This window comes from Balaenoptera ricei, chromosome 6 (genome assembly GCF_028023285.1).
Source record: "Balaenoptera ricei isolate mBalRic1 chromosome 6, mBalRic1.hap2, whole genome shotgun sequence".
Classification (NCBI taxonomy): Eukaryota; Metazoa; Chordata; class Mammalia; order Artiodactyla; family Balaenopteridae; genus Balaenoptera; species Balaenoptera ricei.
Window position 1 is genome coordinate 94,985,632 of NC_082644.1, and position 20,838 is coordinate 95,006,469.

General features: G+C 48.0%; 1 protein-coding gene across 6 annotated transcripts in view; it reads right to left on the reverse strand.

Moving 5' to 3' along the window:
- The window catches only part of ABCA1 (ATP binding cassette subfamily A member 1), a 138,089-nt gene that overhangs the window by 24,968 nt on the left and 92,283 nt on the right, over positions 1-20,838 (reverse strand). For all 6 annotated transcript variants that reach the window (XM_059925215.1, XM_059925216.1, XM_059925214.1 and 3 more), the window contains 16 exons: positions 19,537-19,758; positions 18,279-18,483; positions 17,051-17,164; positions 15,897-16,068; positions 14,720-14,851; positions 13,701-13,843; positions 13,342-13,479; positions 12,255-12,475; positions 10,956-11,028; positions 9,809-10,011; positions 8,444-8,492; positions 8,138-8,251; positions 6,916-7,064; positions 4,739-4,863; positions 3,369-3,467; positions 707-896 (listed from right to left, as the gene is read on the reverse strand). In XM_059925215.1, coding sequence (XP_059781198.1) covers positions 707-896; positions 3,369-3,467; positions 4,739-4,863; positions 6,916-7,064; positions 8,138-8,251; positions 8,444-8,492; positions 9,809-10,011; positions 10,956-11,028; positions 12,255-12,475; positions 13,342-13,479; positions 13,701-13,843; positions 14,720-14,851; positions 15,897-16,068; positions 17,051-17,164; positions 18,279-18,483; positions 19,537-19,758 — 2,349 coding nt within the window. The remainder of the gene's footprint in view (positions 1-706; positions 897-3,368; positions 3,468-4,738; positions 4,864-6,915; positions 7,065-8,137; positions 8,252-8,443; positions 8,493-9,808; positions 10,012-10,955; positions 11,029-12,254; positions 12,476-13,341; positions 13,480-13,700; positions 13,844-14,719; positions 14,852-15,896; positions 16,069-17,050; positions 17,165-18,278; positions 18,484-19,536; positions 19,759-20,838) is intronic.

Consider the following 20,838-nt stretch of genomic DNA (forward strand, 5'->3'; position numbering starts at 1 on the left):
CCATTGACCATGCCTAGTGAATTCTTCTGTTCATTGGAGTTATACTGATGAAGAGATGAGCTCTTATTTTAAAGAAAGGTAACCAAGAAGGACTGCTTTAAGTTTTCAACACCATTTGAAATTCCTTCTCCTCACCCTGCAACCTGGATGCTGATAAGGCAGCAGAGAGACAGCAAAAGCAAGCCTCTTCCTGAAATCATTCTCAGAAAAAATGGCTCAGAACTGTTTCCCACACTCAGAGTTTCAGAGGATGTCAGAGTCGTTAAGACCCACAGAAGTTTTATGGGCGAGCCTCCCTAATTCAGCGGTGAGGAAACAGGCCCAGGGACTCAGAGTGGCCTGTCCAAGGTCACCAGCTCATCTGTGGCAGAGGCAGAGATGAAGCTGGGCTTGTCACAGTCTGTCCTGTGACACCAGAGTGTCCACAGTGTGCCTTCCACAGCTCATTGATCCAGAGTGTTGTATTCTGGTTGTACCTCGAACCAGTAAGGAAACTAGGCTGACTTCAAAAGAGAGAAGCAGGCTAACCTCCCTCAGATACAGGAACAATATGCTCCAAGCCCCCTCCTCTCAAAACTCACATGCTTTTCCCTATGACAAGAATCAAGACTGAAAGAGACCCTCCTGACATGGCAGGTCACCCATGCCTTCTCCCCAAGCCCACCCTGCACCCCACCTGAACGGTCACACCCTGAAAGTGACTCACTTGTGGAGGAGGCAGCCCCCCAGCCCCCAGGGGACACACGGGCAGCATCTTCTTGATTTTGTCGCTGCTACACTGGCAGGTGGGGGAGGGGTTCTCCATCGTCCAGTTCCCATTTCTGAAGATGTCCGTGATGGTCTTGGGGACTGGGGTGGTGGTCCACTCCTTCTCCCCCACCGAGCAGGGCATGTCTCTGCAAAGGGACATCAAAGGTAGGATCACCCAAAAGGGCCTGGCCTCTCCTATTGCCTCAGAGCACAGGACCAATCAATAACAACTGCAAACATGCATCTATCCCCTCATCACTTGGTTATTTGATCCGCCCCACAGACTTGTAAGCTACAAACTCATTTACAGTGAAGGATGATGGAACACAAAGAGGGCCTAAATGCTCATATACTGAACTCACGTCAATCCAATCACCAGCATTCAATCACTCACCCACGTGTTCACTCAACAAACATTCACTGTGCATCTACTATGTGCCAGACACTGTCCTGCATATTTGAGAATTTGGGGTGAAAAGACAAAGTCTCTGCCTTCATGGAGTTTGTGTTCCCAGGAAAGAGTTTGATAACAAACAATTAAATCATATGATCTTAGATAGCCAAAAGTGAAGCAAAATAAAGGCAGAGTGACTGGTGAGAAAGGACCATCTGAAGAGGTCATATACTTCAGCCAAAACCTAAATGATGGGAGAGAACAAGCTAGGCAGGGATTCAGGGGAAAAATATTACAAGCAGAAGCAACAGAGCACAGGTGAAAAGGTCCCGAGTGTTCTACATTTAAGGAACAACAGGAAGGCAGTGGGGCTGGAATCTGATGAGCTACCAGGGAGAGTGATGGGGGATGAGGAGGAGAGGGAGGCAGGAGTCATAGGACATAGGCCTGGGAAGGAGTCTGCATTTTATGCTCAATGTGCTGAAACCTGGTGGAGAGTGTCAGGATTCACTTAATGTTTCAAAATGAGTAGAGGATTTTGGGGAGTGAATGGGGGTGACAGTTGTTGGCCCATGAAGAGCTAGACTGTTTACAAGCATCCCAGGTAACTAAAGACAGGCCTTTATGTCTGACGTGAGCTCTGAATTACTGTGATACCATCAGTAAGTCACTTGCCCTCTCAGGGCCTATTTTCTCCACTAGTGAAACAGAAGTATGAAATGACTTGTCTCAATAAGTCACATTTCAACAAGGCATTTCTAACATCCCTTCCAGTTTCAGAACTCTACAATATGAAGCAGAGCCACAGTCTTTAGATGATTCTTCTATCAAATGAACAGTTTTGTGGATTGCCCTCTAGTTCTCTCTTTAAAGCACCTGGACTAAATGGAAAAGTCAGACTAAGATGGTGTCGTCCTGAAGCTCACGCTCTAAAACCTTCACAAGATCACTGGCTGAGATCAGTTCTACTACTTTCTGAAAAACCTAACAGTCTCCACAGTGGGGCCCTTACATCAGACGGACCCCAGTACACGTCAGTGGGTGCTCTGCCCCCAGGCTGTGAGCCTGTGATGTCAGGCCTGCACCTCTCAATGCAGACCTGGCTCCTACAGATCCTTCCTTGGCTGGCATCCATCTATGAGTCCATACTGTTGAGCTGGCATGTGATGAATCCACCTACTTGTGTTATTACCTCATCTCACTCTCCTCTCTCGCCTACAGAGAACTTCCAAGTGGAATCTCATTAAAAGTCCTGTGAAATCTCTGAGCGTCTCCACCTTGGTCACCTTGTTTTTTAGGAACTGATACTGACTGTCAGGAATTACCACTTAGCAAGTGTTAAGTACTAACAAATGTTCAGTAAGTACTCAATTGATAAGCGCTAACAAGTACATAATGGCTATCCACTTAGCAATCTGTTCTAAAACCTGGCACACACAGGTGGTATGCTCACTGGTCTGTCTCCTGCAAGCTCACTATCTTCCCTTTAAAACCTGGAATTCAAGTTAGGCCTTCTCCAATCTTTCCACACCTTCCCACACTCTCCATAATTCCTCAGTCTGTGGTTAACAACCTACCTGAGCCTGGAAACTTGAACCTGCCTCTACCAGCGTTGGGTTCTCTCAGAAGCTCCTCACCTCTCTTCATTGTCTTTACTCACAAAGATCTCTGGACATGCCTTCCTCCCATGTACACTTAGAGTCATATGGGTATTTCACTGAATTTATTTACACACTGCCTACTTTTTTTTAAAGGACTTTGAAGGAGAATATGATAAAAATATGCAACTATGAAAGAAGAAAATGTCCATTTTTATAAAAACTATGCCATCTTTTCAGGCTTTTAGAGTGAAGAAGCTGATCAACAAAACTGCAAATAATACATAATGGGAGCCTGTCTCTGCACTTAGGTATAGGAGCTGGAGAAAAGGGATCAGTATAAAGGACTATTTAAATTAAATATTCATTTCTAAAGCAGTAAACAAATGTCTATAGTCATTTGCCTGGCAAGATGCTAGAAGACTCTCCTAGTCTGTTATGTTTGTTCCTAGACGGTCTGATTAAACCACTGTATTAACTTTTTTAAAATAAAAAATGTTTCAAAGGGCAAATGATGGTAGTCACCATGTGGCATAACAAATGATAAAAAGCAGTGTAGAGATCAAACCAGGTGACAAGCACAAGAAGCCAGCCGTGGAGGGGCTCACAGCTCAAGTGGCACTCACGGGATTGGGTTTCCTTCCATACATCGGGTCCCGAAGCCAGGCTTTCCAGTGAGAGCGCTCAAGAGCTCCTGGGTGCTCACGTCCTCAGGAGCGTCATTACTGTAGGCACACGAGAGGCAGCCAGCTCAGCAATTCATTAAAACCATGAATCGGGAGGAGGAAGGCCATTTTGGTTTAATTAAACACTTTATTAAGTACTTCCTGTGTGCCAAACTCTTGAAACGGAAATGAATAAAACACAGAACCCACCCACAAGGAACTCAGCCTCTGGCCATATATTTGGTATCAAGGTAACATACAGCACTCCGAAGTGGAGCTTGTGTAAATAAGTTATACGTATAGAGATGTGCACACGCATGTGTACACACCCACCCACATATATACACACATTTACGTATGTATTTTAATGTGAAGTACATGAATTCGTGAAAGATCAGTATTTCAAAAGTACTTTCACAATTATCCATTAGGCATAGACAACAGGGGTTTTCTAGGAAAGGGCAGGCTGATTTTATGGGCTGAATGTTTGCACGGACAACTGGAAAACACAAACGATGATGGATACAGGTTACAAACACAAAACAAGCCCATGTGTTCCACAGCCCCGGGCAATACAAGGTCAGCAGCTTGGAAAGGAAAGAAGAAAGTAAACCTGCACTAAATAGGAAGGAAGCATGGGATTAGAGAAAAAGAGACTGATTCACATGTTTACATATATATATATATATTTTTTTTTTCTTTAAAGCTTCCCTTTGACATCACTGACACACTTCCCCGATCGAAAGATCTGCAAATACAATGGGACTGAGGAAAACTTCTGTATAACGTGATGCAGAGATTCCTTTGTCCTTTTGTTTGAAGCGCTGGATTGTTACAGAGTAGCTGGTATTTTGGTCTAAAAACCAAACACTAGCTAGCTATTATCTATAAGCTAAAAGACTAAATAATACATACACGAATTGCATCATGCAGAAAACAAGAACCTGGAGGTGCAATGCTCTGAGTGTATGGAAGCCATGTGTTCAACTACAGAATAAAGACACAGCTATGAAAATCCAAATGTATTATAGCTCAATCATAGATTTTTTTTGCAAGGGCAGATTACTTACATAAAACACATATGTTCCTTACAACAGCGTATAAAGAGGAATGGAGTTTAAATGCGTAAGAGGACTGGCCTGTTAGCTCAGGTTTTGTTCACCGCTGTCCGTTGCATCTAACATGAGTTTGTGTGAGGGCTGTAGCCACAGCTGATAAATCCATGCCCCTGTGTAACTCTCGAGTCCCCCTCCCCTTGGCCCTCAGCACAGTAAACACCCTGGTCGGCCTGAGGTCTCCTCCCACCTTGGGCGCAGAAGGCAAACGCATACCTGACAAACGTGTACTGTTCGTTGTACATCCAGGGTTGAAGTTCCAGGCTGGGGTACTTGCCAAAGGGTGGCACGATCAAGCTGAACACCAGGGCAATGCAGACAAACACAGCTGGCAGGACAATCTATAACCAGGGGGTAGGAGGGAAGAGAAGTCGCAGGAGAAGGACAAGGGTTAGAAAGAAGGCCACAGGGCAAGGCCCTGTGAGTCCAGCCAGGCTCTCAGACCAGCCATCACTCGAGTGTGCACAGGGCGCAGCTCCAACAAGGCATTCTTGGCAGGTTGGAAGCAATGGAGACTGAAATCTAAACCCCTTCCCTCCGGGGCATTTCTGGAAGCTGGCAACACAAGGCCAGAGGCTGTGGCCCCCTGACAGGGGCACCGAGCTGAGAACTTCACAGAGTAAACAGTGGTCACATGTCAGGGTGACTTAGAACACCAGGTCCCTTTCTCCCTGAAAACCTGAGAAAGACCACACTGGTCATGAGCCCAGCTCAGCTCAGACGAAAGCTGAGAGCCGAAGCCTGGACCAGAAGCCAGAAGACCTGCAGTTTTGTTCTGTCTCTACTGTAATTGTATCCATGTGAAGCCACATCCCCTATGGCCTCAGTCTTCTCATTTGTAATCTGCAGACAGACTAGGTGACCCATTCAGATCCCATACTTTGATAAAACCACTCTACAGCACTGTCTCCATGGAAAGGGAACAGCAGCTATTTCTTCCCCCGATGGCCTCAAAAAGCATGATTAATCTAAATCCTTACTAAACCACCTTAAACTTTACACCTGTACCTTCTCTGAAAACAATGACTTGTACATACTTTATAAGCAAACTCTAAGCTCCTTCCATTTATTCCTGAGAAATTTATCCGTTTAAAAAAAAAAAAAAAAAAATCCGGGCTTCCCTGGTGGGGCAGTGGTTGAGAGTCCGCCTGCCGATGCGGGGGACGCGGGTTCGAGCCCTGGTCTGGGAGGATCCCACGTGCCGCGGAGCGACTGGGCCCGTGAGCCACGGCTGCTGAGCCTGCGCGTCTGGAGCCTGTGCTCCGCAACAAGAGAGGCCGCGATGGTGAGGGGCCCGCGCACCGCGATGAAGAGTGGCCCCTGCTTGCCGCGATTGGGGAAAGCCCTCGCACAGAGGCGAAGACCCAACACAGCTATAAATAAATAAGTAAAATTAAAAAAAAAAAAAAATTTAAAAGAATCAGAGCCTCTGTCCAAAGTGGCCCTGAATGATTAAAAAAAAAAAAAAAAAAAAAATCCAAATGATGCCCCTGGTTCTAATGTTCTTGCATTTCAATGCAGAAAATTAATCACTAGGTGATTAATTCCATGGGAAAAAACTGTATGAGCATTATCTCATTTAATTATCATTACAACCCTAAGTAGTAATATCATTATCACCAATCAACAAACAAGGTAACTGGGGCTCAGGGAGACTAAGTAACTTGCCCAAGGCCAAAGAGACAATAAGTAGCAGAACCAGAATTCAAACCTAAGTCTATATGCTCCAAACTCATATTCTGTGCATTACTCACGTAGTCTGTAGAGAAGAACCTCTGTAACTTCTTTATACTTCTTGATTTTATAGAGTGGAATAATTTCATCCCTCCTAACCCAGCAAGTTAGCGTGCAAACACTGACATGCAGGCAAGAGTGTAATGAGTCTTCTCTGTTTATCATTTTTTTTTGGTCTGACCTCTGGTTATCTTTTCTATCAGTTTTCAGATAAACATCAACTTAGAGAAAAATCAAGCTTCCAATAAGTTCATATGTTGAGTGCATCTGGGCATATCATCTCTGAAGCTATGAAAGTATAATTTGCCCAGCCAGTTTTTCTAAACTTTGTCCTTGTTATACTCTCCTTTACGATAAAACTAACACACACGGTAATTACTAATGTGAGGCCCATTCTAAGCACTTATTCATTTTAACCTTCATAACAATTATATCATAGGTACTATTATTATCCCCATTTTACAGATAAGGACACTGAGGCTCAGAAAAGTAACCTGCAACAGACACGTGAGTGCAAGAAGCAGAACTGGGATTGAAATACAGATAACCTGGCTCCAGGGTCCATCTTATAACAGTGATGCTGCCGTGTCTTCACTGGTCAGGGAGCCTGCAGCCCATCAAGGAAGCCTGAGTCCTTGGCCTGGAACAGCACTTCTCACCTGAGCAAAGAATCCCTTCCGACTCCGTCTGGCAATCAGCAGCCTCTTCCACAGAAGGGCCCCAACCTGCTGCTGTGTGAGTTTCCAGCCCTCCACCTGGTAGGAGCCTTTGCCGTCCATCCCGCTGAGCAGGTCTGTTTCTCTGGATTCTGCAGAGAGCCAACACTGAAGGTCACCTGTTATATCAGGCATTTTTGACACCCCCGCGCTCCTCCCTCCAGCATCTTCAGCAACACCTTGGAGGCTTGCGTTTGAAGGTAAAAGTGAAGGAGTAAAGGGCCTTGGTGACAAATTCACATCCAAGGAAAAGTGATGACCCCAAACGTATGACAGCAGCAGCCTCTGCCTCTGGGTTCTTATCTGATGAGCACAGAAAAATGAAGGTGCCTTGAGACAGCTGAAGAGAGATGTTCACACATAATGGTGTTACATCAAGCCATTCAGATGAATCAAGTCATCCTCGATTTCTTACAGAATATTCTACAAAACAGGCCACGTAGGTAGGCTGACATACTTGAGAACACACAATAGCAATTTGTCTCCCATTTATTCTATTTTTGGTAAAAGGCGGACACATTCCAGTGATCTAAGCACTAACGATGTATGAAGTTAGGGAGAACATGAGAGTCACACACTCACGTGGCACAGGGATGGGAGAGTCAGGAAGGTTTCTGTTCCGAAAAATTTTTATAGAAATCCTTGTGTTAAACAAACCATTTCTAACTGCGGTGGCTTGACATCTCACCAATATTTGCTTCATAACCTGCCTCCCCCTTCTCCATCCCAGTCAAATACACAGGGATACACTCATCCAAAACAGCTAAGTCTAAGGGTCCAATTAACTCTAAAAGCAAATTCACCTCGCTCTTTCAAAATCTTCCATCCACTCAGAGAACATTTATTCAACAATTAAACACCTCATGAACGCGAGAAAAGATAAGAAATGGATTCAGAGGATTGAGGGGCCATCTTTCGATGTGTGTGTATCTTGAGAGAGCGATCTCAGTGCAGTGAAGGAAGTGGTGAGGACAGGCTCTTTCAGGTTTGACTGTATGCACAACCCTGAAAAGGGGAAAGTGGCTTTTTTCATTTTCTCTCTTCCCTTTGGACCCTGTAGGCATCTATCATCCTGGTTCAAGGACCTCGAAAGATAACACCTGAGAAGAACATAAGAGAGAAATTCACTTCCTAGCAACGGAATAAAGATCTTGCCCAAACGGACCTGGATCTATGTCGGAATCATTCGGATCAACAGCATCATCTTCAGTAAATGGGCGAAGACAGCTCTGCTTGTCCCCGAAGACCCGTCTGTTTCGTCTTGCGGGTAGCGTGCCATCTGAAGGCAAAAGGAAGGAACCCCATGTTTCATTTTATTTGTAACAAAACAAACTCTGAATCTGTAACAAATCTATACACTAAAAGTAAGAATGTCATAAAACAATTTGAAGGGAAAGGCACAAGCCTGGTGAGCTAAGACAGCCTACAGGGGGCACAGCCCAGAGAATGTGCAGCCCCCCTGGAGGGTTACCTGAGGTCTCAGCATCCACCCCACTCTCTTCAGCCACTTTGAGAAATATCTGAAAAATAAGAGTGAGTGAGAGTGTCATAAGCACCACATTGTGAGAGCAACTGCCATGATTATTACGTGACTGAATGGTATGCTAGCCCCTAAAGACAAAACGTAGAAGACTCATTTATTGATAACACTTTGTCAGAGTCACTTGGGAGAGAAGCCGTTCTTACCAGAGAACATTTCCCCAGTGGTGAGAGCTATCAATCCAGACAGTCATTTCAAATTAAAGCTATGACATGAGGACACTGCGGAAGGAGGAATTTGTTCTGAACCTACAGGGAATGAGCCAAGTGGCTTCTTCCAAGTCTATGGCCCCAAATCTTTGAGTAGGCTAGCACCATGATAGGTTATCCGAGACAGGATGATCAAGAGAGGAGGGGTTCCCATCACTAGAAATGTTATGGCAGGGATTCCAACATCAGAAAACAATCTGAACTAGACCAATGATTCCCAAACTCTGATCTGCCCAGATGCTGCCCAGGAAGCATGCAATAAAAGCACAGACATCAAGGCCTTACCTCCAGAAATTCTGATTCAAAGACCCTGGAGCTGAGCCTTGGATTTTTTTTTTTTTTTTAAACATCTTTATTGAAGTATAATTGCTTTACAATGGTGTGTTAGTTTCCGCTTTATGACAAAGTGAATCAGTTATACATATACATATATCCCCATATCTCTTCCCTCTTGCATCTCCCTCCCTCCCACCCTCCCTATCCCACCCCTCTAGATGGTCACAAAGCACCGAGCTGATCTCCCTGTGCTATGCGTGAGTCTTGGAATTTTTATTGTCAATAATATTCTCAGATGATTCTGCTGCACAGTCAAACCTGGAGACTACTGGGCCAGACAATTTTATACCCCTTCCAGCCCTTGAGGTCTCTCTCAAGAGAGGCACTGCTTACACAGTAATGGAGTATGAGCTTTGAAGCCCAAAACCCCTGATTCTGAATCCTTGCTTGGCATACCTGAATGTCAACTTTCTCATCTTGTTATGAGGATTAAATGAAGTTATAATGATTGAAAAAACCAAAACACACCAAGGTTAGCACATGGCACGAGTAGATTTTCCATAAATGTTGGCCATTTCCGATGCATGGTCATGACACAGTCATACCGGGGAGCAATCCTAATACTTCTTTCCTACATCTCCCACTACAACCTTAAAGGGCTAACTGGAACCAACACAACCCAGATGCCAACGACCTAAGCACTCAGTGCCTAGGTCCATGGTGATCCTATTCCCAGTGGGCATGCAGGCTGCCTGTCTGGCCCCGGGATCGTTGGCCCTGCTACATTCTGACAGCCAGCCACCGAACTTACTTCTTCCAGGGTAGTCTCTGAAATTCCATAACTGGAGATGCCCAGGTCTGAGAGCCGGTCATCAATCTCATGGAAGAGTTCCACAAAGGCCCCCTCTTTGGCGGCTTCATAGGGCAGCACGTAGGTCAGCTCATGCCCAATGTCTTCCACCAGCCGGGCCTCGGCCACATGCTTCCTGATGAGGTTGGAGATTGCGGAGACATCTGTAGGGACCAAAGAACAGACACGGATCAGCCAACTCCGAGGCCCCCCATTAGGGGCCAGCCGCTCTCCGCCTTCTCCCTTGCCTACTCCTCAGGAGCCCGCCTGCCCACACAGCACACATGGCCCAGACACTGAAGTCATTCCATGTGTTCACCTCTGGCCTGAGAGTTCCTGGGGGCGGAGGCTGGGTCTTATTCACCTTTGTATCACCAGAGCCAGGCACAGTGTAGGTCCTCAGTGCATGGTGGGTGGCTGGCTGGCCTTCTGAGGTTGAAAGCCTGGTGTCTATTGCCTAAGTGCTAGGATTCTTCGACGGAAAGCTTGACTAAAGGAACTGTAAAAGATTCTTCACCTTTCTCTAACCTTTTAAAGGAGGCTCCTTCTATTTACCTCAATAGAGGGTTAATCAAACAGGGCATGGAAGGAGAGCCAGAGGCTTCCTGGGAACAGCCAGCTGTTAGGATGGGGAAGACAGGGCCAGGGTAAAGGCTTCTGTTCCATTTCTGTTATTGGTGACACTGGCCTCCTACACACACCTCCTGAGGGAAATCCAGCGGGCTGCTCCTCTCCTGGGCACTCACCCTCCCTAGGCACTGAACCCCAATCCCTCCACCATCAGCTTGGCTACTCAGCACCTCATCCCTGGTCTCCAGTGTCCAGTGTGCAGCCAGACCCACTCCCCTAAGGGATCCCCCCACCCCCAATCATCTCAGCGCTCTGGGACACTGCCCTGCCAGCTCCCAGACCAAGCCCCAGGCTCCCCGACAAGCGTCAGGCCGATCCGCCACCAAGCTGCACCCTCTCCCGCAGCCGCCCAGCCCCAGCCCAGCAGCAAACCTTGAGTCAGCGCCACCAGCCTCTGCACCTCTCCTCCTCTGCCTCCACTCTGCCCAGCTGGGGGAAGCTCAGGCACCACCTGAATAAGAAACCCCAGAGTCCTTACCGACGGTCAGCGTGTCACTCTCATGGTCGCTGCCCAGGCCAGCATCAGAACTGCTCTGAGAAACACTGTCCTCCTGATGGCAAAGAAGGAGGTAAGAATGGGTCAGGGACCGAGCAAGGTGCAGCCCCACCAGCTTCACCTGGGGGCTTCCGAGAAGCTCTATCGTGTGAGAACCGGAGCAAAGAGCTCCTCCTGGGAGGCACGCAGCTGGGCTGCCTTGGCTTCTGAGGCCACTGTCTGATCTGACACCTGGGCTGCGTGCACGGGAAGCAGAGCTCGCAAAAGCAGAGCTGCGGCCTGCCAGCGAGTGCTGTAACCAGGCCCTCATCGACCGTCTTGGGCATGGGGTTTACCTGCCTGGTTATCTAGCTCAGTGCTTCTCAAGCTTTAATTTGTGTTTCCTCACCAGAGGACCTTGTTAAAACGCAGATTCTAATTTAGTAAGTCTGAGTTGGGCCCAGGTTTCTGCATTTCTAACGAGCTCCCAAGTGACTGATGCTGCTTGTCTCAGACCGCACTTTGACCCACGAGACACTAGTTAAAAGGTAAATAAGTGGACAGGAGGTCAAGGTTGGGATGTAAGTGTTTTGGGCGCCAGTGTTTGAACACACAGATAAACCTCAGGCATGTACTGCAGTACAGGGGAAAATGTACCCGGTTATTGGGTTCTGGTCCCACCTCTGTTATTCACGTGCTGGGTGACCCTGAATAAACTAAATCCCTACAAGCCACACTTCTCTCATCTGGGATAATAATTGCAATACCTTCTTCCCAGGGTTGCTCTGTACTTTGAGATGATAGATAAAAAAAAAAAGTTTGCAAATGATAACAATGTGACAACTATTATCCTGATTTTCTTTTATGGCCAGAGTCTGCCAGATTGAGTGTCTGGCATGAAATCGGTGCTCAATATATATGTGCTATTTTGTAGTTTAAAAGTTAAGGTCAATAAGATTTAAAGGTAATGAGCAGGCACAGCAGGGCATTCTTCAGCTAAGGATCTTAACTCTTGGTAAGTCTTTCTTCTTCAACAAAATTAAGTCCTCTAAGGGTCTTCTCCATCGCTCATTGTGTCTCCATACGAAAAAGGAAACGGAATTCAACAGAGCTAACACAATGGGAACAGAAGTCTCCAGAGATTTCCATGTAGGAGGTACAATGTGACTCCAAAGGGACACAGAGCAGGGAGATGGTGGCCTCAAGGTGGCAGAGTGGGGCAGATGTGGACAAGCCACTCACAGCCAATGAGTCCTGACTCCCCGGACCCGGCACCAGCCCAGCACTGAGACTGCAACTCACCTTTTTCAGGTACGACACAGTGCTACTGCTATTTCTGCACGAGCTGAGGGAGGACTCCACGTCCTTCTTGACCAGGGTCAGGTAGTAACCTGTCCCCAGCTGGTTCTTCAGGAACAGGGAGGAGCCCACGCAGCACAGCTTCCCATGGGAAATGATGGCAATCCTGTCCCCCAGGATGTCCGCTTCATCCATGTGGTGTGTGGACAGAATAATGGTGCGGCCTGCCGGGAACAAACACGAGGGCGAGGCACAGGTGAGGCCTGCTGTCCTCACTGGTCGCAGTGGCCACAACTACAGAAATACGAGCAGGGGAAAGCCTGGGAGAAAGACCCCGAGGCCTGTGTGCTCATGACCCCCAGGATGGCAATGCTGTGAGGACGGCTGCTGCATCCTCATAGAATGAAGGACGGGAATGTTTATTTGGGAACTTGCTACATGCCAGCAGTGTGCTACGTGGTCTAGGTGCATTCTCATTTAACTTAATCCTCTGTAAGGTGGGCACTCCCACCATTATAGATAAAGAAGCTGAGGCAAGTTAAATGACTTTTCCAAGGTCTCGGGCCAGCTTGAGCTGACTCCAAACCCGTGCCCCTCATACTGTACCACCTTGTGTACCTTCTACCCCTCTAAGCTGACTGCACCTCTCCCATCCATTCATGTATTCATCCACTCTGTCAGCACACAAGTTTAGTGCACCACGTGGGGACAGAGACGAAAGACAACACAGCCTCGGCTCTTGGGAATCTCAGTCTGTAGGAGACCATAATTATACTACACATGTGAGAGTTCTAGGCTGGAGGGAGCCCTGGGGGCCCATAGAGGATGCCCTTTATCCCCATTTCTCTTCTCCTTGCAGGCCCCTAGGGAATGAAGTGTAAACTTGCAGGGTCTTGGAAACCAGGCCTCCCACTTACACACCAGGGCTGAGGTCAGAGCTCAGCTCCACGTTTTCCTTGAAAGCAATTCTGTTGCTCTAGCAGAAACAGCCACAAGATACTCTTCCAGAGGCCCTCCCTCCCTCTCTCGCTCCTTTCCTCCCTCCCTCCCCCTGCCAGCCCAGAAGGCAGAGTAAATACACATCAGTTACCTTGTCGATATTTCAGCAGCAGCTCCCATATTCCCCTGCGGGAGTAAGGGTCCACGCCGGCTGTGGGCTCATCCAGAATGACAACCTTGGATCCCCCGACAAAGGCCAAGGCCACAGACAGCTTTCTCTGCATTCCACCTATGGGAGAGAGGAGACAGGATCCAGGGCCAGCCCCAGTGAGTGACAGCAGAGGTGGTGAAGGAGGGATGGAGATGCCCTCCTGGGGACAAGCCCGAACACGTTTCTGACCCTCCCACTCCCCCGGGAAGCCGGGGACACGGCGGCAGCTGTATTTCCTGTGTGTGTGTAGTCGGGGGCGGCGGGGTGCGTTGGAGGAGGAAGGCAGCTCTGGGCCTCACCTGACAGCTGACTTGTTTTGCTTTTCAGTTTGCTTGGCGGCAAACCAACATCCAGGGCCATCTGCTCCATCTCTGCTTTCACGTGCTTCTCCGAGAGCCCTTTCAGGCGGGCGTAAAACCAGATGTGCTCTTCAACAGTCAGCCTGGGGACAGAGGGGCAGTTCGGCTCCGGGCCCCCAGGACGCACAGAACACAGTGCCTCCTCACCCAGAACACGACAGGCACATTTTTCTTTCCCCAGTTTTTTTTTTTAACTTTATCAATTTCTGAAAAATAATCTCCAGGAAGGATTCAAGGTAGAACAGCAGTGAGCAGTCACATGAGCTACTTGAGAAGCCAAAGCAGCAAGGCGACAGGTCACGTCCACCCGATTCCCCGCTGGCCTGGCCCCCGCGCATCAGGCAGTGGCGGGTCCTCAAAGGGCCCTCCCCAAGGCCCCACCAACCAAGGAGCTGCCTCGGCCTTAGCCTGGAGCAGCCCTCCTGAACCTCGAAGGACTTCAGCCCTGAGAGAAGGGGGGACCCTGTGGAGGACACAAGCCCGTGCTGCTCACTGTAGATGAGAGGAAACCGGGGCCCAGAAGGGGGATGCCCTCACCCAAGGTCACAGAGCTCAGGTCTCTCTCTCTGCTCACCATGGCGGCTCCCTGCTTGGTGATGGGCAGGCTGAACGGAAACAAAAGTTCTGAGCAGGAAACACGGGACCCACGTATCAAGGGCCCTGAGGTACTGCCAGGTGAGAGCTGTGGTGGTCTCAGGGAGGGTGTGCGGGGAGAGAGATGTCCTCACTCCAGAAGGACAGGAATGGACAGCACCGTTTCCCAGGCCTCCATCCACCAGCTGGATGGATGTAACATCCCCCACCCCACAATTCTCTTACTTTTCCAACGTCGAAGGACGACCTGGTCTCAACACATCCAGGAAGGCGAGGCCTGCTACCCCCAAAGGTGGTAAAATGCTTAAGTCCCACTCTACCCGTGACTCATGACACACCTGCAAAGAGGGTGTGCTGGTACTCACATGTCAAACAGCACATTATGCTGGGGACAGACCCCCAGGTTCTGCCGGATGGTGTTCATCTCGGAGCGAATGTCTTTCCCCAGGATGTAGGCAGTGCCCGAGGTGGGAGGGAACAACCCAGTCAGGATTGACCTAAGGGCAAAAACGTTAAAGTACAGGAGTCAGCATTGGCCCTCCTGCCCTGAAGCTCCACTCCAGGCTGCAGCGTCTGGGCAGACGGCAGAGGCAGCGACCCTCCAGCCCCTTTCCTTCCTAATGGACTCCAACAGACCCCGACACAGCGAAGGAGTCTCTGCTTCAGGGAACAGCTAGGAGTGGGCCTATGTGTTGGAAATAGCAGTTTCAGCACAAGCATTTTTTAAATGAAGATTCCAATTTACAATGGGAAGTACACTTTAAAGCATATATTCTTTTTATGCTTAAAATCATGTCCAAGTAAAAGGGACAAAGCAGAACAAATCATTCAAAGATAAAAGTAATTTGTGTGTTTGGCAGTTAGGATTTTTGTGCACCTTTTAAAGAGTCTCTGCAACGTTCATAATATATTGATTTTGCATGTTAAAAATATATAAAAGAAAAACAGGAGGAAGAGATTACCCCTCCCCCACCAAAATGTCCTCGGCAATGGTTGATGGACTACAATGAAAGCCACTGAGGTAACTCGGGTGTGTTTATGGCCTGTGCTCCCTTCTGAAGCTGTCCATTCTAAGGTCCTTATAGGTCCCAGAGAAGGCAATCATACAGCCAGCCAGCTGCCCAGCTGTTTCTCACATCTGCTTAGAGACAGAGTTCCTGGAAATTACTTCCTCCCACCAGTATAGCCAATCTTTCTTTCCACATTCTTGCCTCACAGTTCTGACCAAACCAACTCCAAAGGAGACCCTTTCTCAGACTTGTCACAGTCTCAGGTTCCAAAAACACTGCAGAATTCTGAGAACCGAAGGGGAAAGGTCATCAAAGGGCCCCCAGCCTATTTTAACCTGAAGAAATAATATCTAGAGAAAAACCAGCATTTGGAAAGCACTCTTGTGATTAGATAATATTTTTACATTCATCAGTTCCTCATATGCTCTGTCCTCGGCCCGGTAACCAAGGCAATGTTCTTAGGTATGAATTTCTAACTGTAGGACAGAACCTTCCTGTGGCTGATTCTGAGAAAGCCACACCCTCTTCTTACATGGTGGTGGTCTTCCCAGCTCCATTGTGGCCCAGGAAGGAGGTGATCTGGCCCTCGTAGAAATTCAAGGCCAGGCCATCAACTGCCACCTTCATGCCATCTCGGTAAACCTTCATCAGGTTCTGAATGGACACGCCCAGCTTCAGGTGGGTGGGTTCCTCCTCCATGCAGACTGTGAGAAGACACAGGATGGAAATGAGCCCACAGAAGACACTGACGAGTGGAGCGTCAAGACGCAGGGGGCTGTGCTTGCACTTTTACAAGTGTCCTCTCTCCACAGCTATTTCTGGTTTCTCAGGCAGATAGGCAACAAATATTTATGTAGGGCCTATCTGGGCACTAGTGTTGGTGATGGGAATACAGTGATAAAGGTGCAGAGGGGAGGTTGCGGAAGAAGAGAAGGAACAGCAGGAGAAGCCGCTGGAACAGCGGGCAAGGGCGGGTGGTAAGGAATCTCATGAGCCATGCTAAGGAACACCACACCTCACCACTGGTGACTGGGGGAAGGGCGCAGAAGAGATCAGCAGGGGAGCGACTTATGAACGACTTAGGAAGCTGTACCGAACACAAAGAGTTCCCCTCCAAGAACTTGAGCAGAAGAGCCCAGAAGGCAGAGCCTTTGCTGAACTGTGGGCACCACTACCTACAGTCAGAAGCCAGGAGAGGATGTGCACTCTGGGTGATGCAGGGTGAGAACACTGAGAAGCACAGAGCGAGCCCTGTGGCAGCCACTTGGTGTCAGCCTGCACGGGCTCATGCGTCTGTCATCAGGACAAGGCAGGCAGCGAGGTTATGACTCCATAACCACGGCTGTCTTTACCTCTTCTTTCTAGCTGTCAGGATAGCATGAAAAGTATGTGTATATGTGTTTGGGGGGATGGGGTGGGCGGAGGTGAAGGTAGAGATCAAGAGCCACTTTATTTAGAAGCCAAGAGAACAAAGGAAATGTCCCTTAGAAACCCAGATAGTGACTCCCCGATAAGTCAACAGCACTGGACACAAATGCATGGGAGAATTTGGAAAGGGTCACTTCAGGGGATTTCTCCGCCCCTTAGGTGGTTTTAGGCTCTTCAGGCCGAGAGCCACCCCTTGCCCCCGACAGCCAATAGGAGCCAGCACTGCAGTTAAGGTGAGGGCAGGTCAGCAGAACTTACTTTCTGACGTTCCCTTCTGGATGGAACCAGGGTGGCTCTTCTCATTGCTTTCCTCGCCAAACCAGTAGGACTTAGTACAAGGGAAATACCAGGGCCTGGGGATTCCATATTGGCCTGAAAGCAAAGCACAGGTGTGAGCAAAGCTCAGCAACGCCCCAGCATCCCCGAGGTGTCCCAGCCAGACACAGCCTCCCTGACTCTCTCCTTGACACAGCCTTTGAAGACAGGACAAAATGGAATGGAGGTGGGGGAGGAGAGGGACTAACATTTGCTGAGATCTCCTGTGTATGACAAACATCCTGCACTTCTCTGAATCTTTCCAGCAACCCCACGAGGCAGGTATCATCCCCACTTTAGAGATGAGGAAACTGAGGGATAAGTAGCCTACTCAAGATCACTCAGCCAGTAAAGTGGAGGACTCAGAATTTGAATCCAGATCTGTATGATACAAAATTGCATATCCAATGTGGGAAGTTCAGGTAGGGTATGTAAAAAACATTTCACATACACTCTTTTAGAGAAAAATCAGTAGGTGAACCAGAAACGGTTAAACCTCACTCTCTCAGAATTTGATCTTCTATGAAAATGTATCCAAGGCAGGTCTTGGTCAAGGAGATTTATTAAGGGAAGTATAAAAATGAATTTTTATGAATACTAATTCGATTAAAGCACAGGCAAGGGTTGAGAGCCAATGTATCTTATTATTCACAAGCTGTACTCAGGAAACAGAACCTTTGCTGGTGGTAATTTAGGGGATACAGAATTAGAGACCTGGGTCAGCATTGGGAGGACTCTCCTGGGCTAGCTGACCCAGTGTGACCCACCTGGGTTCACCTCCAAGCACCTACTCTTACCAGCTTTGTGGCCACAGGCAAGTTATTTAACTTCTTCGGGTCATAGTTCTCTCATTTGCAAAAACTGGTTAGGGCAGTAACTCCCTCAGAGTAGTCTTACAAGGATTAAATGAACCAAAGTATGTAAAACACTTTGCACAGTGCCTGGCACACAGTGCTCAAGAAACAAGAGCTATGTCAGTACTAAGAGCTGTACTTTTAGCGTCAGCTGCTTCTCCTTGGAGACTATTTGTTTGCCATAGGTCTAAAGCCCTAACCACTTTCCAAGGAGACCCAGGCCCTGCAGAAATTCCAGCACAAAGGAAGGAAAGCACTACAGCTAGAAACTTCATTTCCCTGGCTGATGTCTAAAGCAGTGTGGAAGCTCAGTGTACCTGGAAACACAGCCTCGATGTACCAGGTCATCACCCCGTAGAGGAAGGCGTCAAACAGCATCATGGAGACCGAGGTGGTGAGGTTGAGGCCATCTTCCTCCACAGGGCTCTCAAAAAGGTTGTCCCACTGCACCCCAATGCCCTGCTCCTCAAAAAGGGCAAAGTACTCACAGCCAAACCCAAAAGCCACAGGAGACAGCAGGCTCTGTGAGAAAGATGCAGAAGTCACTCATCCATCTCCTTGTTTCTCATTTTCCTATCACTGCTAATGTAAATGTCACCTGGAGAAAGGTGAATTTGCCAAATGGATCAATTGCAAGATATGGAAATATTTATCTACAGAGTCCCTTTAGGGGAGTGGGTTCCCTGGCAGCATATAAAGTGATTCTATTTATAAGCAACTCATTATACTCACACATTTCAGAAACGCACGTATGAGGGAGTGTAAAACTTTTAGAATTGTATGCTTCCAAAGATGCCTCAAGGGCTCAGCAATGCTGTACCTTACACACACACACACACACACACACACACACACGCACACACACAGCCCATTTATCCAGGTCCTCTCAAGCTCCCTGCTCGGTCAGTGATGGCTCAGTGTCCTAGGAGCCTGTCTGGGGCTGCTGATGTCTAACGGGTCCAGACAGAGGCATCTGGAGCATCCTGCAAAAAACTCAGGACAACTCAGTCTTATAGGGACTTGCACACCCTCAAAGGCCTCTCCTCCTCTGTACAAGGGAGGGGAGTGAAGTCAGGGATTTGCAGGGACATGGAGCACCTGCTCCTCAGTCTTGAAGTTCAGAAAATATTACTCAAGCGAAACCCCATACTGGACACAAGGGAGACAAGAGTCCAGAAGGAGCCATCTCTGACCTTAAGAGCTTTCAGTTCTATCTGTGCTGTGACTTTGTGGCAAGCTTAACATGGCCAACAGAGCTGGGAGACAAAAAGTAGAGCTGGCCTCTATTGTCTAAAGGCATTCCCCAGTGCCATTTACCGCATGCAGTGCAAGTCTGGCTCCCTGAAAAATACCATTTGATTCAATTCAACCAGTGTTCACTCAGAGGACTAAAAATAAACAGTTGAATAAAACACAGTCCCTGCCTTCAAGGAGCATAGAATCTAGAACTGAGGTTCAAGTCCCGCTGGAAAGAGAATCTCTTATCTTCTGTTCTCAGCTTGGACTATAAAGCAGAAGTGAAATACCAGGTGCGGCTGTGACTGCAGCTACCGCAGAAGGGCCAGAGTTACTCACCGCAAAGATCTTGAGTGTGAAGCCCACGTAGTCTTGCCACGCCACGCACAGGACGTAGGGCAGGTACAGCATGAAGTAAATGATGCCTCCACAGGCTGCCGCCAGGTTGGCTCTGGAGAAGAGCGTGCTGATCAGAAAGCACTGCAGGATGGTCACCACGGCGAACACGGACAGAAAGACAAACACCACACTGGGGTCGCTGTAGGGCAGCAGGTTTCCTAACTGGGAAGGAAGAGACCCAATAAGACTGTCAATAAGCAATGATCTATGGGAAGTAGCCAGGGCTTATTCCTGCTCATCTTAAAGACAATACTGAGGAACACTGCTGTTCATTTTTCTGATGAGTGAACTGAAATCTACTGAAGGGAAATGACTAGCCCAAGACCACACATCAAAGTCATGGTAGAGCCAGAAACAAAACAAAGTCCAGGCTTGATATTCACCAAGGTTCATCTCAACAGACAATTTTGTTCTTTGTTTCTCCAAGGAATAATATCACCTGGATTCTCCTTCTTCTCTAAGGACCATGACTCTTGGCACCAAGAAAGAATTGTGGGAGACAGCATCCCACATGGCTTCTCCCTCTGAAAGCCAAGGAAAGTGGTCAGGCCATCTTAACATCCCCCATGAGAACCTGCTATGGATTCTGGATCCCCACGATCATCCAAACTCTGTGGACTTTTCAAGTTTCTCTCTAGCAGTTGGTTCTATTTCAGCAGGACCCACCAGCGCTCAGCTGTCACAGAGTGGCTCTCACCCACCAGCCAGAGGACCTCCACCCCGGCCACATAGCTCAACCCTGGCAGTCAGACATCAGAGCATGAGGGGGGCTTGACTTTAGCAAGAACTGCTCTGCCACAGTGTCGGGTGACCTCAGTGAAGTCCTTAACCTTCCTTGGCCTCATTTCCTTGTATGTTAAATGGGTTATTTAGTGAGGATATCACAAGACAGCACACGTATGTGCTTTAAACAGTGCTTGCAATCAGTAAGTGCTCATTTGTAATGAATAGTAGCTGGTATTAAATTAAATGTTACTTCCTTTCCCTTTGTACCCCTCTGCTTTTAAAAACATTTATTTTTAAACAATGCATCCTTAAATGAAATGATTGTGAAAAAAATGGCATATAAACCTTATTAATGTAAGGGGTGGACACAGAACTGCACTGTACAGAGTCCCCTTCAAGGAAGGACTTGTTGCCTGGCTGTCAGCAGACAGCCTCAGGTGTCAACCCCTCTAGGTTTGTCCCAGCTGCAGACAGCTGTCCGGCCCTGGGGCACACCCTTCCAATGACTAATTGAAG